This window comes from Rhynchophorus ferrugineus, unplaced genomic scaffold (assembly GCF_030347505.1).
Source record: "Rhynchophorus ferrugineus isolate W39M unplaced genomic scaffold, kcgeb_rfMv2 rfM6, whole genome shotgun sequence".
NCBI lineage: Eukaryota > Metazoa > Arthropoda > Insecta > Coleoptera > Curculionidae > Rhynchophorus > Rhynchophorus ferrugineus.
In genome coordinates this window covers 39,812,970-39,830,021 of record NW_027472585.1, presented here as the reverse complement: position 1 = coordinate 39,830,021, position 17,052 = coordinate 39,812,970, and the positions used below count along the sequence as shown (strand labels likewise).

At 33.0% G+C, this 17,052-nt stretch overlaps 1 protein-coding gene across 7 annotated transcripts in view; it reads right to left on the bottom strand.

Moving 5' to 3' along the window:
* The window catches only part of LOC143198348 (EH domain-binding protein 1), a 33,525-nt gene that overhangs the window by 2,172 nt on the left and 14,301 nt on the right, over positions 1–17,052 (bottom strand). For 5 of the 7 annotated variants that reach the window (XM_076407506.1, XM_076407508.1, XM_076407507.1 and 2 more), the window contains 12 exons: positions 8,925–9,132; positions 6,215–6,396; positions 5,912–6,114; positions 5,464–5,850; positions 5,279–5,411; positions 5,106–5,224; positions 3,606–3,821; positions 3,401–3,552; positions 3,082–3,345; positions 2,034–2,129; positions 1,794–1,980; positions 1,594–1,736 (listed from right to left, as the gene is read on the bottom strand). In XM_076407506.1, the coding sequence (XP_076263621.1) occupies positions 1,594–1,736; positions 1,794–1,980; positions 2,034–2,129; positions 3,082–3,345; positions 3,401–3,552; positions 3,606–3,821; positions 5,106–5,224; positions 5,279–5,411; positions 5,464–5,850; positions 5,912–6,114; positions 6,215–6,396; positions 8,925–9,132 (2,290 nt within the window). Of the gene's footprint in view, positions 1–1,593; positions 1,737–1,793; positions 1,981–2,033; positions 2,130–3,081; positions 3,346–3,400; positions 3,553–3,605; positions 3,822–5,105; positions 5,225–5,278; positions 5,412–5,463; positions 5,851–5,911; positions 6,115–6,214; positions 6,397–8,924; positions 9,133–12,953; positions 13,694–17,052 lie in introns of those variants that run through there. The other 2 variants (XM_076407512.1, XM_076407511.1) reach the window with 2 other exon arrangements.

The window sequence follows — 17,052 nt, the reverse complement described above, 5'->3', positions numbered from 1 at the left end:
AGAAAATAACCTACATGGAAAAAATTCAGTCCATTTTTTGAATTTCTGATCATCTGGTTCTTCATCATAGAAGAAAATATCACTGGCTGGAATGAAGAGAATGTTACTGTTGAAAACAATTTAAAGTAACTTCTAACTAATAAAACATTATAATGATTCAATATGTTCTGGAACTGTATGGAAGTAACGCCCTTCTTGAATATTTTTTAAAAATTCATGATCGATGATGGATAAGTAAAATAATACCTTAAAAATAAATAATACTTTAAAAAATGCAACACGCAATGTTGCATTTTTTAAAGCCGTTTGATCAAACAACTGCCTAGAAGTTAGATGTGATTAAATATATAATTAAAAAGGATTGGGCTGAAAAGTCCTGAGCGTAACAAAGAAAACGCGTTTTTTTTTTGTCCAAAATTGGCTGTATTCATCAACTTAATCTCCATAAAGGGATCGCTCTATACCACTTTTGTAGAATGATTTATCTTTTGCCTCAAAATAGGCCCCAGTTTCAGCGATACCTCTTTATTCAAGCGAATTTCTTACCAGTGAGCATTTTTTTGAGGTCTGCGAAGTCAGTAGTCGCTGGGAGCCAAATCTTGCGAATACGGTGGATGTGGGAGCAATGCGAAGTTCTATTCATGTAGATTTGCCATTGTTTTGATTGACTTGTGACACGGTGCGTTGTCTTGATCAAACGCATTTTTTTCTTTGTCATATGCGGTCGTTTTTTGCAATTTCAGCCAACTCACTGTTGTTGGCATTCCTCTTCTCAAGATAGTCGATGAATATTAAACCACGTACATCTCGAAATACCGGGACCATAACCTTTTCAGTTGATTGTTGTGCTTTCGTGCGTTTTGGACAAGATTCACCAGTTGCTGTCTACTCAGATGACAATCATTTTGATTGTGAAGTGAAGCGATCCATGTTTCATGTAACATATCGACGCAAAACTCCCGATTTGTTACATTTAAACATGGCTAAACACTGCCCAGAATCATCAATATGTTCCTATTTTTGGTAAACAGTGAGCAAACGCGGAACCTACTTTGAACAGAGCTTTCTCATAGTCAAATGCTCATGCAATATAAAACTAACACGTTTTTTTCATATCTTTACGATGTTAATTAACTTCACTTTTCGATCATTCAAAACCATTTTGTAGATTTTTTTGATGTTTTCTGATGTCACCACCTTATTTGGACGTCCACCACGTTCTGCATCATCGGTGTCGCTACGACCACGTTTGAAGTCAGCAAACCAAGTCCTTATAACACTTTTCAAACCATTGCTTCGCTTGAACAGTCTTTTTTCCCATCAAGAAGCACTTGAAAAACACGAAATTGCTTTTGATCCATTGTTTTGAAAATAACAAAAGTAGTGTCACTCTTAGCACAATAACTCACAAACTTATGAGTAAAATATCATGACATTTTAATAGCTTTCTTTTGAAGGTCAGTACTAACCGACAAAAGTAGTGAACGCAATAAAACTAGCGCCATCTATGTGTTAGGGCCGGCACTTTTCGGCCCATGTGTTAAATGGATTAAAATGAACAGTGAGAAACAAATTATCAGTTTAATTATGTACCTCTTTTAATCCCAAATCGTCGGGTAATTTGTCCGGTGTAATTCTATCCAGTTTATCATTGTCTATAGAACTCTGTCTTCTGTACTCATCTTCAATATTCGTGATGAAATTTTGTGAAAACACGTTTTCACACATCGCCGGATCTAATAACAAAAGACTAGGGAATATTAAAACGACCCAAGTTTTCCTTACCAACCTACCTGCAGTAATTTGTTTCAAAAGCTTAAGCTCCTCTAAACTCGAAAATTTATCTTCTGCATCGGTATACGCTTTCATACTGTCGGGGCTCACCCGTATAATTTCCGTGGTAGGGGCCGAACCTCTCCTAGCTTCAGCAAGCAATCGCCTCGCTCTTTCGCGAAGCTGATTTTGCCTCTCTTCTTCAGACTGAAAACAAATAATTCCAGAACATGTCTTATACTCGAAAGGAAACTGGTTACCTTCGTCGGTGAAGTAGGACTAGAACTATCGCGTTTAGCTTGTTCAAGAAGTATCCTGGCCCTTTCCCTTTGTTCTGAATGACGCATCAAAATTTGCTGCACAATACGTATGAAAAATATTTTAATTCTACTCCAAACCTTGGCAAAATATAAGTAAAATAAGTATGCAAATCAAAAATATGATAAACCCCTTTGAGCTGAGTTTTGTTGAATTATATTGGTAAAAAAACAATTTTAATAATCATTATTCAGGCTGGTGGTCTGGGAGAGTGTTTACTTTTCAACTGTTATGTTGCTGTTGGTATTACAGGATTTTGAACATTCTTCACTCAAGTCTCGCCACTGTTGAGCATCAGTTTAGGATCATTCTGGTTAACGATGCTTTTAGCGCCTTTTTTGTTAATTACGCCACAGGAGTATAGGAGAAATTCATTTATTCTTTAATTAGCATGTCCAGAACACCGTAATTTTGCATTTCTGTATTTGTTCCGCAACTGTGTAATGATTACCATATCGTTAATCGAACAACTTTATTTTTAAAATGAATTTAGGCATTGTTTTTAAAATACTTCAAGTTAGTAAGTGTTTGTAAGAATGTAACAGTGTCGAAATTCCAATTCATACAGAGGAATTGGCAAAATAACGAAAACACTTGCGTCTTGGCAGATGTGACTTATTATTTTAATCGTTGATAGTGTTTTTGTCTCTTGAATTACTAGTTCCAAGTACTTAAACTGCTGCACTAACTATAACTACTCAATGATCATATTTTTTCTTCATTTATTTTATGCCCTAGGCCTTTACAATGCGAACTATATGTAAAGAATGTTCAAAGTCTGAACATTGGTATCAGCGAATATCAGATATCTCAAAAATTTTGTAGCAATACGCAAATAATTTAATACTATATCGGAAAGAAGTGGCAGCGACGACAACTCTTTGGCGCACACCAATCCATAAACTGACGATGAACACTTTATTTACACAATGGCTGTATCATTTCAATATATATATTGTTTGTAATATAAGATATGATAAAAGAACTTACAGGATTAGGCTTAGGAAGATCCGCAAAAACATCTTTGTCCTTGGCACCAGGGCTTTCTGATGTGCCATTGCATATATCTCCATTAGCTTCAGTATTACTATTGGACTGAACATTAGTAACCGTTTGTTGTTCATCCTCTTCATCAGATCCAAACGGATCAGTTAATTCCCTTCTAGTCATTAGTATGGGTTTCTTCTGATCGGGTTTTTTATCGTCAGTTTTTTTTACTTGCTGCGGCTTATCCTTACTAGGAGATGATACCACCTAAACCAATAAAATCACGGATATTCTTGGGACCGTTCATCTTTAGTAAACTTACTTTGGTTAAAATATTGTTGGATAATGCATCTTTTACTGCTGTAGGTGACTTTTCTTTAACCGGCAAAGGTTCCGTAGTTATTTTAAGCTGTAAATTTAATTTAGACGGATCGGGTTTAGTGGTTTCTCTATTCGCTAGATTCATTTCTCGTTCTAAAAATGACGATTACAAAATCGTTGTTTCCCAAATTAAATTAATGAAATACCTGTAGATTTTCTATTCTGCTTCGAAATTCTTAGATTAATGATTTCTTGACCAAAAACTTGTTTAGTAATATCAGTGTCCTTGTCGGTGTTAAACTTTCCAATAACATAGTTGCTCTCATCTGCCGTTCTTCCGATCTGTTGTACTTCCAATTGATGGCCGGTGAAATGAGCTCTAAGCTGGTGTAAATATGTCATAACAGCAAGCTTATCGGGAACTAAAATTAATACAATTTTTAATATCTGCGGGAGCCAAATATTCGAAAAACAGATTTCGGCATTAACATCAGCATTTATTATTGTAGAGTAATCACGTAAATTAACACTGCTTGTGAGTAATCACATAAATTAACACTGCTTGCAAAACAACAAAGACAAGACACAAATAAATATAATTGAAAACCTACAGAAATTGGAAAAATGGATAGTACAGGATGCTAACAAATACGAGGGTCACTATTTATATTTCGGGAATAAGAAAATAACAAATAGTTAAGCTGCGAATATATTTTTATTGTTTTTTAAAGTATTCGCCACGATGATCCATACATTTTTGCATACGCTTAAACCAATTTTCAATTTCCAATTCCGAATGAGGTATCTTCAAAACATGATTTTTGAACTCTTCAATAGCTTCTTCGGGCGATGAAAATCGTTGACCACGCAGTTTATTCTTTATGGATGGGAATAAAAAGAAGTCATTGGGTGCCAAATCAGGGCTGTATGACCCATCAATTCATTGAGTGATTTCATTGATGTGTGGGAGCTCGCATTGTCATGATGAAGAACAATCCGGCGTCTCTTGTTTGTTTTCCTTATTTCACCGAAGACTTCTTGCAAACAAATGGTTGTGTACCAATCAGAATTTACTGTTCTACGATCCTCTAGAGGCACTGTTGAAATATGACCAGTTTTCCCGAAGAAACAGGCCACCATTTTCTTTGAAGTGCTTCGTGTAAAATCGCATATATGCTGGTGGAACTAATGCTTAGAGATGCCTCAATCTCACAATAGGTGACATGACGATCTTGCTTAATCATTTCGCACATAGCATCGATGTTTTCTGGCACAACAGCTGATTTTGGACGACCTTCACGAAACTCGTCGGACAGCGAACTACGACCACGATTGAATTCACTAAACCAGCGATACACGGTGGTTTTTGATGGAGTTTCATGTCCATGTTGATTGATGCACTCTTGTAATAATACACGTTGAAAATCGTAAAAAACATCGCACGAAAATGTTCACGATTCAGTTCAATTTTTTGCCGAGACGAAACTTTCAACTTAATATAAAATAAACAAATAGTGTTCCTGCTATAAAATGTTTTGAGTACGTATATCGTCAAAAATGTCAAACTTTACGATGGAACCGTCAGATGATTACATGACAAGTGTTGTCAGTTCCCGGAATATAAATAGTGACCCTCATGAAAAAATATGTAGTGGTTGATCTACACAAAAGATACATAGAATGATGATTCAATAATAAAAATTTACCTGCTAACATATGCATATCTGAAGGCTCTATAACTTTTGGTATTCCAAGTTGTTCTCCTGCTTCAAATGCAGTTTTGCAATTCAGTTTAATATCATGAGGGGATAAAGAATCAAAATCACTATAACAAAGATATTGTACAGAGTGTTAAAGTCAACTCTATCAAGCACCTTACATTAGTTCTGGATGAAAATGGTGAATAAGAGCACAGAAGGCCATACCATTTCTCCAGCTTGTTGTTAAATTGGTAACTTTCACCCCTGGATAATCTTTAGTCATTTCCTTGCACCACTCCAAAAGATCTTGGCCTGAAATACGTCAGATTAAATTTATACATACTTATCGCTACCTAAAACCAACCTGGCGTGGTGAGTTTTTGCTGATGTTTTGGCGTATCGATGAGATCTTTGTTTAAGTCTAACAGTGGTAACTTCAGATTGGCATTTTTGTTATTGTTTTCTTGGCGGGCTGGTTGACTAGGCAATGGCAAGTCCGTTTTCGAACTCGACACGTTTGTTAGTTTATGTATGGTGGGTCTTTCAAAGGAATCATCCTCCTCTAAGTTATCCAGTTTATCCAACGCATCGGAACACTCTTCCGAATATATATCGCGTTCCAATTCAAGAAAATCCGACGCTTTTGGTGGAGGTATAATTTTTGTTGGTTTTGGCATTCCCGCTAGTAGAGGTAAAAAGGACTCGGCTGTTGGAGTTCCTTCATCGCGTGGGAGAGACTGAATACTGTTTACTGAAAACAAGCACAATATTACATAAAGGCTTAAAATAATATATTCTAAATTATATCTTACCGCTAATTGGTGTACTGGCAAAATCAGAACCGCTTAAAGAATTTGTCATCATCTGAACATTACGAGTAACTTCATGGAGACTACTTTTCATTAAACTGTCATTCTGAGAATAATCGTCATCCTCTACGTCTTCTAGCGGTGCTATATCATCACTATTGTTATTAACAGACATTAGTGATGCCATAGATTGCATGTCTTCATCCCTAGAGATAGTTTTATTTTAGTTATTCTTCATATTAACACATGCTTGTGATTTGTTAATTTATTTGGCAATCACAGTTTCGTACACCTAACAATACTCACGTAGCTTTACCCTCCCTTAAAAATACACATGAGAGAGTCAAATCTAGCTTCGCCCCGGTTATTTTTTTGGTTGTCGGTTTAAAAACTATTTGGAGTTCTGTTTGCGAAGACTCAACACTGGCATACTTCTTCATATTCAAATGAGCTGTTGCTAGCTGACGTCTTTTACCTGTCGATGGAACCTTCGAGCAAAAAAATCACTTAAATACATAGTAAGGCAAGTTTATAAGTAAGGTAAAGTAACGTTTGTCTCAGACTTAAACTAGAATGAGTAAGGAAGCATAATGAATAAATCATTTTAATACGATTCATACTTGTTTATATACATCATCCTTGACAACTGTAGATCGTTTGAAATCTTTGGAATCGGAATAAAGACGCAATAATACCCAAAATGGATTCTATACTATAAATGGTAAGATTAGAATAATTAAGGGAACAAATTAAATTATCTTGTACTATTAGTTATATATCTATAGTTGTATACCTTGTATTTTACTTAAAGTGTTAAGTTTATGTTCTAGTTTAATATGGTTTTGATGATATTGTTATTTCTAGTTATTTTATTTTAAATAGAGGCCAGGCTTCAAATATTTTGTAATTTATTTGTTTTGATTTTTTATTATTCAGTGATAAAATTTTAATTTAGATAGAATATTTTATATTGTTCCTTTTTATCTTTTTTTTTGCTTAAAAAATGGGGTTATTGTCATTAAATGTTTATATATGACATTAATAATTAATCTAATATAATCATTATATTAATAAGGTGATATTGATAATAATGTTAATAAATTCAACAAGTTTCAAGTAAAATTATACAACTTTGAATATTTTATGTGTTATCTAAAACATTGCAATATATCGTCGTATCAGATAAATATATGAAAGTATATTTGTTATTTGCAACAAGTGATAGTATTTTTTTTATTACACAGTTGAGTAAATTGAATTACATTAATCAATCTTAAAACTACTGCGTCAAGCACAAGAGTCTAGGAAAAACAGTGTTTGTACTAAGACCATCTATCTTATAAAGGCTAAATTGATCTTAGTTTGTCTATAATCTTATCATACGAAGTGAAGTGGCAATACTATACGAGGTTACGTTTTATATTTCGTTAATTATTTAAAAAATGATTTAATAATTTTCGATAATTTAAAATATGTTAAATTTTCCAACTTAACATATTTCATACAGTTCATATATATCTTGCAATGTAGGCACCTACAAAATATGCCTTTTGAATTTTTTCAATGTTGTCATTATAATTTATTTCTGAAAAATATGATAAGATTAATAGTAGTATACGCTATTCTGAGACAGTACCAGTCGGCATTCGATAAACTTTTAATTTCTTAGGGAAAAGTTCCTCAATTTCCTTCAAGATAATTTTTATTTATTACATTCTTCAAATATACGTATAATTTACAAGAACTGGCAAGGTCGTAAATTCAAATGATTGTGCGCATGCCAAGAGTCCCTATGGCTTGCCCCTTCTTCATCTTTGAGAACCAAATTTTTATGCGAGAATACCTCAATATCACTATAAAGTTAAATATTGTGAGTGAACAGAACGATAGATTATTGTATTATACATCAAACCGAATTAGGGCCGTCAAGGAATTATTATCGAGTTAGTCCACTTTGAAAGTTAATATATAATTAATCAAAAAATTATGGCGATGCAATTCAAATTTTATCCGAGATAATTTAAACGTCAGGATTAATTTATCACAAAATAGAAAAGGTAACAATCCTCGTATAAGCAATCCTTCAATATTAAAAATACCTTGTAAACAGATTTATCGTAATACATGTTTGAAATCACATCTCCTTTAAATAGTATTTTTTATATTACACAGAAATAAAACAGAAAATGCGTGTCATAGATGACGTCAGATATATCACCAATTCCAGTTTGTGAAATTCGTTTCAAATTCGAAGTGAATTTTTCCTTTTCATTTTATCCTTGTTAAGAGAATCCATCTATAAAATTCTATTTTGGTTGATACTGGTAGGCCATGTTGCCAAATGTCTCCAAAATTCTTAAAAACATTGGTGACAAAGATAAGGCTATAAACGGAAAACCTTGCAACAAAAGGTTAAATTTGATGCGGCAACATCGCGACGTGCTGACGTTAAAAACGCCGATGACGTGCACTGGCTGTTTCATTGGATGGGCTTTATAGTCCTTCTAATAAAAGCAGCCAATGTACGTCATAGATAATGTCGAATATACTGCCAAGTGCAGCTTATAAAAACGTAAAATCTGATTTAAACTCGGATCGGATTCTTCCTTCCCATTTTACCCTACTTAAAAAGAGGCAGAATGCTGACTGATTTGTTGGAACATGTAATCATATCAGTCTATAAAAATCGATTAGTGTTGGTACTGGTCGACACTGTTGTCAAATGTGTAAAAAAATCTTCAAAACATTAGTGATGATAATTAGAGGTTGCAAAGCGACAAATGCTGTATATCAAAATTTCTACCTGCTGACGTCATAAATTTTAATGACGTGCATTGACTATTTAATTGGGCATAGTATAGTAATTTTTAATGTATTAAATCTTTCAGTTCCATAATTACACAGCATAGCTGGTGTTATATAAACAAAATTCTTAAGAATTGTTTTAAAAATTACATAAATATTTTTAGAAATAATAAAATGGCGATGTGTACGACATATCACAACTAATACTCACATCTTCAATAATAAATGTCCAATCCTTATCTTCCAATTCATTCGTCCTGGGATCCTTGAACAACGTAATGGCAACCTGGTGGTTCTCGGGTACGGGCCACACGACCAAGCCCTTGTAGGGTACCTGGAGGGTGGGTTCCCACGCCACCGGGCTCGAAGCCACCCTTCTCGACCTCCTCGACCATACCAGCGATATTCGATGGGGCTGCCTAAATCCAAGAAGAGAAAGTGAAATTGTAACGAATCAATGCTATTTTTAGATCGATAAAAGCGAACCGCTGCTCACTTAGCCCGGAAATAAATTTATTATTAACGGTTTCGTTCTGATTATGTTGTATATTTACTGGGCTCACCTTGACCCAACGGTAACTGGTAAAGTATACTTTGGTGCCGAGTATTTTAAACATTTGGGTTTTTGCTATCATTCGCGAATATTTTATGAGAGATGAATAAAACCTATATGGACTTATGTTCTGCGAGAATGAATATCAACATCATACAAATATTAGTAGTAAGTATTTTAAAAGTATAAGAAGAAATTCCTGAGAGGTATTGTGGATGCACCCAGATACTATAGTAACAATTACTTATACCGAGACATTCGGATTCCAATTCTCATAGAGGGAAATTAAGACATGAGGAAAGACTCTAGTCTTATATAAAAAGATTTTTAACAAAAAAATTGAACCGACCTCAAAAAATAAATAAGGAACTCACTAAACATTAAAAAATAATCAAATTTAGATTTTTAACGCAAAAAAATGTCTTAAATTAAAATATGTACATAATAATCCTTGTAATAACTAAATAAAAATAAACAAAAACCTTATTTAATCTATCTACTACACGTATTTTATATTCTGCTATATACACACATTATAGCTTAATAAATACCTAAACCTATTTATCTAATTACAATATTATTTTAACTACTACCAACTTATCACTTTGAACTCGGTACGAGCAACAAATAAGATTAGTATTGTTCGTAATTTAATTTTTTCGTATGTCTCAAAATTATATTATCATTTTTGTATTGTTTGGGCTCCGCACAGACTTCTAATTGATCAGTTGGTAGTAGTTAAAAGAATATCGTAAATAGTAGAATATAAAATACGTGTAGTAAATAGATAGCCTAAATAAGGTATTTGTTTATTTTGATTTAGTTATTACAACGATTATTAGTTTTTGTTTTTGTTGAAAATGTAAGTTTGATAATTTTTTAATTTTTAGTGAGTTCCTTATTTATTTTTTGATTTTCTCTTTTTAATAATAGATATTTACTTAAAAAATTACGCAGTTACTTTATTAATTATTATAATGGGTAGATCAAGTAAAGATGTAGCTCGTATGAGGAAAAATAGTCCTCTAATAAAAAAAAAAATAGGAAAAATAATAAAAAATATATAAAAATAGTTAGGATTCGCTACTTAACCTAGGTGATTTGACAAATGTTCTAACCAAACTAGAATAAGAACAAAAAGTCGTTTCTCCCGCGGGGAAATGTACTCGCGACTTCCGAGTACGAGCTTTGACCACTACACCATAGAAGCAGTTGCCTGCAATATTTCTACAGTTTCTCATGATATGGTTAGTGTTTAAAGAGCAAACTAAACGGCTTTTATACTGAACGACTTCCGGTCTTCCGTTACATCAGTTCAGCAAAACATTTAATTATTTTAGATAAGAAAATATATGAAAACTTTATACGTGCCTAGTTTTAAGTCACTGTAGAGAAATATTGTAAGTTACAACGTTAACGACTAGTAATAATATATTAATATATCTTAAAAAAATATTTAATTAAACAAAATGTACTGAATTAGAGGCTAAACAACAGCTATTTTGCGGGGAGTATATTACTGAAGGAAATGAAGCTGTATTGCCTAAGACATCTTTTGTAAAGCACTATGAATTAATTTCAACTTTTACTGCATTTAAACACTCCCAATAATATGTAGTGCAACCAATTGCATCGATTAGTTTAATTTAGTAGAAACTTTTTAACGCCCTAATAGATTGTATTGTCTAAAATAAAGAAGTATTCAACAATATTTAAGCAATCTGTAATATATGATCGTTAACCGACAGAATAATAAACCGAATTAAAAAATTAGGTTAATGAACTTTACATGAAGGCTTCCAGTAATCAAAATATTACATTATACTATTTAGTTGGTAGTAAGCAACAATTGGTTGTTTACATAGTATGTAAAGCGGTATATGTTGCAAACAATAACAAATTACGTGGAAAGTGAAGATCGAAACACGAGACATTTTAGAAAACATGTAAAATATTATGTTTATGAGTCAGAGTTAATAAATATTTTTAAAAAATTAATTTATTTATTACATTGTTACTAGTTATTGCCGACTAAGCTATAATTTGTCTTTACAATAACTAGGGGGACCCATCGGCTATACCTTAGTCTTTGGTGTTTGTCCTATAGTATTTGGGTGCACCCATAATACCTCAAGACTTTCTTCTGAAAAATTTGTATTTTATTTATGTTACTCTTTGCAGAACATCCCCATAATTGAACTCCGAATGTCTATATAGGTTTCAGTATTTGCTTATATAATTGCAATTTATTATATACTGATAATTGTGATGTTCTTACAATTAACTAATACTTTTTTCTATATTTTAACTCCAGTTCTTTCCTTTTCTTTTTTACATCTTCTTTCCAGCGAAGTTTTGCATCAAGATTAATTCCGAAATACCTACCGTTGTTGCTATATGAAATTATAGTATTATTTATTATTATTGGTACTTGTGCGGTCTGATTAAAATATAAAAATAAATTAATATGATATTAATATATATGTTAATAATAATTATTAATAAGTAAAAACTGTTTATAATAATATTAAGGTAATATTATTCGTCAAATTATCAGATTATTATAAGTTAAATATTTATAATAGAACTTGGATAAACTGCAGCCTCACCAACAATCGCTATTTATTTTAAAAATTACTGTCTATCACCCAAATATATGATTAATAAAAATAATTTTTATCACAGCAGTCTGGAGTCCAATTGTTGTCTTGATAGTATATCTTAGTGAATTGATAGCTTTGCCATTATGGTTGTTTGTTTGAAATGTTGCACATCCTCAAATCAACATCCTCCTTGTTGTAATTGACAATTGTTTGCGAAAAATTAATCTTGGTATAATATTTTCATTATTTATTTGTATAAGCTCGGCGCCAGTATAAGTAAACAGTTTTATAGGCAATAATACATGTCCATAAGAGATTCGGAGAAACTTTAGATACCGAGACTAGAAAATTATTTTATTACATACACAAAGTTTGAATATCGTTAGTTAAGCTATGTAGCTATAATAAATAATAATATAGACATATTTTCATGAGTAAAATCCTTTAGAAACAAAATTGTTGTTAAAAATATTGAGGATTTAATGATTATTGAGTGAAAAATTAAGATTAAAAGTAGTTTCGCGATATCTTCTGGTTTTGGAAGGTAATTGGATACAAAGTATACGGTAGCAATTGATGGAAACATTCAGCACTACATTTTATACGTATACCAACAAAGAAAAATGTTCCAAAGCGCACGATACTTAATTCGTAGCGTTCTTGGGGCCAATGTTGTGTCTTATAAGACCTAAAAGTATAGGAATAAACCTTTTAGAGGTAGCGACTTTGATTTTATTGGATAACTGCGTTTCGAAAATTGAAGTATGAAGATGCATAACAATAGGGAAACAATAGATATCAAATAGTGAATGTCTAAACACATACGTTTCATTGATTTACTGACCCAGCAACCAAAAAGGACTGTGAAAATTAAAATGACTGATACAAAGTGATGCAATTTATTGGACGCTAAGAAAATACACTGTTGTTACAAGTTATAGTGCTGATATTTACAAGACTGCCTCTTTTAGTTTTCATCTGTTCCGTTTGATGCCGCATTATCAGTTTTTTTTTGTTCTGGCCTAAAACCAGGCGGTGGAATGTTTTAGTTGGACTGGGTTATGTGAACTGTCTTTGAGCTTACCAATACATTAAACCGAAACCGCCTCACAGTTAACCCCTGTGGATCGTTACTGCTACTGCAATAAGTTAGGGTATATGGCCCCCGCTGATTGGACAGCCGTTATTGGGCAAGAGGACCTGGTGATTCTATTGATTGGCGAACTTGAGTTAATACACGACTGGATATTGTCGTATGTGGGCAAAAGTTATGCTGCAGCGATGGATGAGGTCGTTTCAGCCTGGAAAAGGGGAATGTTAGCGGTGACGCGGTGCTAAGCTCCCAGCATGTTGAAGAGCTCGCGAACAAGCACGTTTCAGAATGATTGAGATATGAAGTGTTTGATTTCTGGAGTGTCAACTTCCCTATGAATTTGATTATTTCTGACGGACCATGGAGCGTTTAAGATTCTCCTGAGGAGCTTATTTTGGAAAACTTGAAGCCGTTTCACCTGGTTTGGTATAACAAACTTGTAGTAGACATTAGATCCGTTTATATTTTGATCAATATATTTTTGCGTGTTTTTGAGACAATCGTTACACCTTTTCCACTCTGATTGAGTCACGCAATTTATTTCTGATATGCGGGAACAAAAGAGCCCTTTGGTCCCAAATCAGGGCTGTATGGAAGATGATCAACCAATTCGTCCTTTTGGCCGCTCAAATAGGTCGTTGGTTCAGTTGGCGCTTCTTTTTCGTTTTGCATGGAGCACATCTGGCTAGCAAATGGTTGTGGCTCTAACGGTACGGTTGCCAAATATCCATCTATTCCAAAAAAAAACAAAAAAAAAACAGGCGATTATTTTCCTCGAAGTGCTTCGGGTACGAATCACTTTTGTCAGATTTGGTTCGTCTTGGAAGACCCATACGATGGATTGTTGGTTTGTTTAAGGTTCATATATATGAACTGCGATTATATTTTTTGGTGATTTGTTTGCATTAATTGATATGCGCATATTTTTGAGCTTTTGCCAAATTATGCGGGATCCAACGTGACATGACGATCTTGCAATAACATTTCGTACACAGCATAAATGTATTCTGGTACAACAAAATTAATTTTGGACAATCTTTATGATTTTCATCCCAAAGCCAACTGCGGCTATAATTAATCATCGCTTCACAGTAGCTAAGGATGGGGCTTCATCACTAAAAGCTGTAAAACATAATTGTACACAGTTTTTTCATTAAGACAACATTTTCAAGTCATCGTAAACAACACAAGTTGTTTTTAAATAATAAAACCTTCTGAAGGTTACAGTTACAAAAAAAATTAAAAAAACTTAGTATTGCCAAAGCTCAACATAAAATAAAAATCTTCATGGTGGTCTATGATGATAAATACGTAAATAGATAATAAACAAGAGAACAAAACCTTCACAGTCGCTGTTATCACAAAGCTCTTTCACCAAAACATAATTAATTACCTCTACATTTAAACTACAATAACGCGTTAAATATTCAAAGGACGAAACTGTATAAATAAACGTCATAATCGGCATGCAGGCAGAAATCGTTGACGCCCTGTAAATTCTTGCTTCCTGAACATCGAGGTTCGATAAGTTAGGCCCAAGACTTCCTGTTTCCAACAGTTCCACCGCCACACGCTTTACTACCTTACGGAGCCATATAAATACCGTTTAGAAGCTACGCAATGACTACATCCTGAATACTAAGTAGTCGACCGATGTATTTATTTATATATTCGGCATAATTACACATAATTTGCGGTTACACTTGTACAGAGCGAGTCTGATAATCTTACGGATTCAAATTTTTAGGAAATTCGAATTAAGTTAGTCTTTACTTTCGATATTCGTTATTATTTTGTTCCTATGACTTATAGATAAATCAGCATTCATAATAAAATCATATAAATATGAAAACAAAATAAATAGCTCCAAAAAGAACAATCACTCCACCTCAAAAGGGCAACACACAACAAAACTTCGACATTACTGGATAGTTATTGGTTAAAATTTTTTTTTATTATTTAATTATTACATTGTTACTATTCGTTTCCGCCTAACCTACAATGTGTCTTGGTGATAACTTAAATCCAGGGATATAACTAGGAGGACCCATCGGCCCTATCTTAGTCTCTGGTGAAATAATGTTTATACAATGGCACTGCTGTATTTTTTACTATATGCACCTCACTGTGCTTTCTTGACTGACTGGTCTCGATGTAGGTAATCAGCCTATAGTATTTGGGTGCACCCACAATACCTCTCAGGACTTTGTTCTGAAAAATTTGTATTTTATTTAAGTTACATATAGGTTTCAGTATTTGCTGATATAATAGCAATTTATTATGTATTGATAATTGTGATTATCTTCCAATTAGCCAGTACATTTTCCTATATTTCAATTCCAGATCTTTTCTTCTTTATATGTTCCTTCCGGCGAAGTTTTGCATCAAGATTCATTCCGAGATATTTAGCGTTGTTGTACGGTCTGTTTATAGGTGAACTGCACATGTACAGATTATTTTATTATTAATTCTTATTCCATGCTTGTGTCCAAATATTTATATAGTCACTTGCCTGTTATAATTTTCGTGAGGCTTCTTTACTATTGCCTCGGACAGCTATAATCGCAGAATCATCAGCAAACGTAGCCATCGTAATATTCCCCATTTGTGGTATATCGCAAGTGTAGAGTAGATAAAGCATGGGTCCTAGTATACTTCCTTGTGATACACCTGCTTTATCTTCTTTTATTGTAGAGTAAGCTTCTTCTTGTTTGACTCTAAACATTCTGGTTGTAATGTACGATTTTAGTAGTTCGGTGTGTTGTTTTGGTAGCATTTTCTGTAGTTGATGAACAATGAATGAATGAACAGTTGAATTCTTGTTAATAAACCCAAACTGGTGTGTTGGTATTAGGTTTTTCTCAACTTACTTTGACGAAATGACATATAACTGAAATATGCCTGTTCAGAGAGGCTTCAACATGTAATTGGTCGTAAATACAACTGATGGGATTTAATGCACAGTAAGTGTTTTAAGATTAGTTTATAGGCCTGATACACAGACAAATTTAAACAATTTAAAAAATATTTAAATAGATTTAAATATAAATAATTATCCATATTATTTTATTATTATCAGCAAAATAACATAATTAGTTTGATATTACAGTTGTATCACGGGAAAGTTTTTTTTTTATATATGTTGCGGTAATTGTGGTTAATTGTTTGTCTATAAAATGAATATAAAACCCAACAAAGGGATAACGCACTTGCCAGCTGCTTAATAAGAATTATACAATTTATCTACATCATATACCTTATCAAATAACCATGTTTTGTTCGTTGTTCTTTGTGGTGTTATCATTTGTATAAATTACAATAATTATTAATATACTGAGATAAATGAATGAATATCAAAAGACTATAATTTTCTGAACTTGTCTGTAAATAATGGACAGGAAATATGGTTATTGATATGACAAAAAGATTCTTTCATATATAAATAATAAAACAACACTAATGTTCTAAATGAGGAACCAAGCAAAGAGCGGGTTAATGAACCCAACCCAAAATTCAAGACTTAAAAATCGGCATCGAAAACTATCCACACTCTACGAATCTATTTCGTAAATAATTGCAAATGTATTATAGTCCTTCCAATTAAACAGCCAATGCACGTCATCGACACCGTCGAGCGTATTTCCAGATTCGGTTTATAAAAATGTAAAATTCCTTTCAAATTCAGAGCAATCTTTATCATTTTACGAATTAGCATTACTCTAATTAAGAAGAGACAGAATGAAGTCTGGTGCGTTCGAACATGTCACCAAATCGGTCTATAAAATTCGATTTGTGTTGGTACTGATCGACACTGTTGCCATATGTCAATATAAATATAATAAAACAACTCCAACCTAAAAACTATTGTGGCTGTTTAATTCACTGTAGTTTAAGTCCTTCAATTTTAAATTCTATTTGGTTATACCATTTTTGTTTGAGCATTTTAATATTATAATTTTGTCCGCTAGAGCCAAAATAAAAAAAACTTAAATTTAGTGGGGCAATAATAAACTCTGATGACGTGCATTGGCTGTTTTATTGGAAGGACTATAAAAGCAAATGCTGGCTAAACATCTCATTAATAAATAAA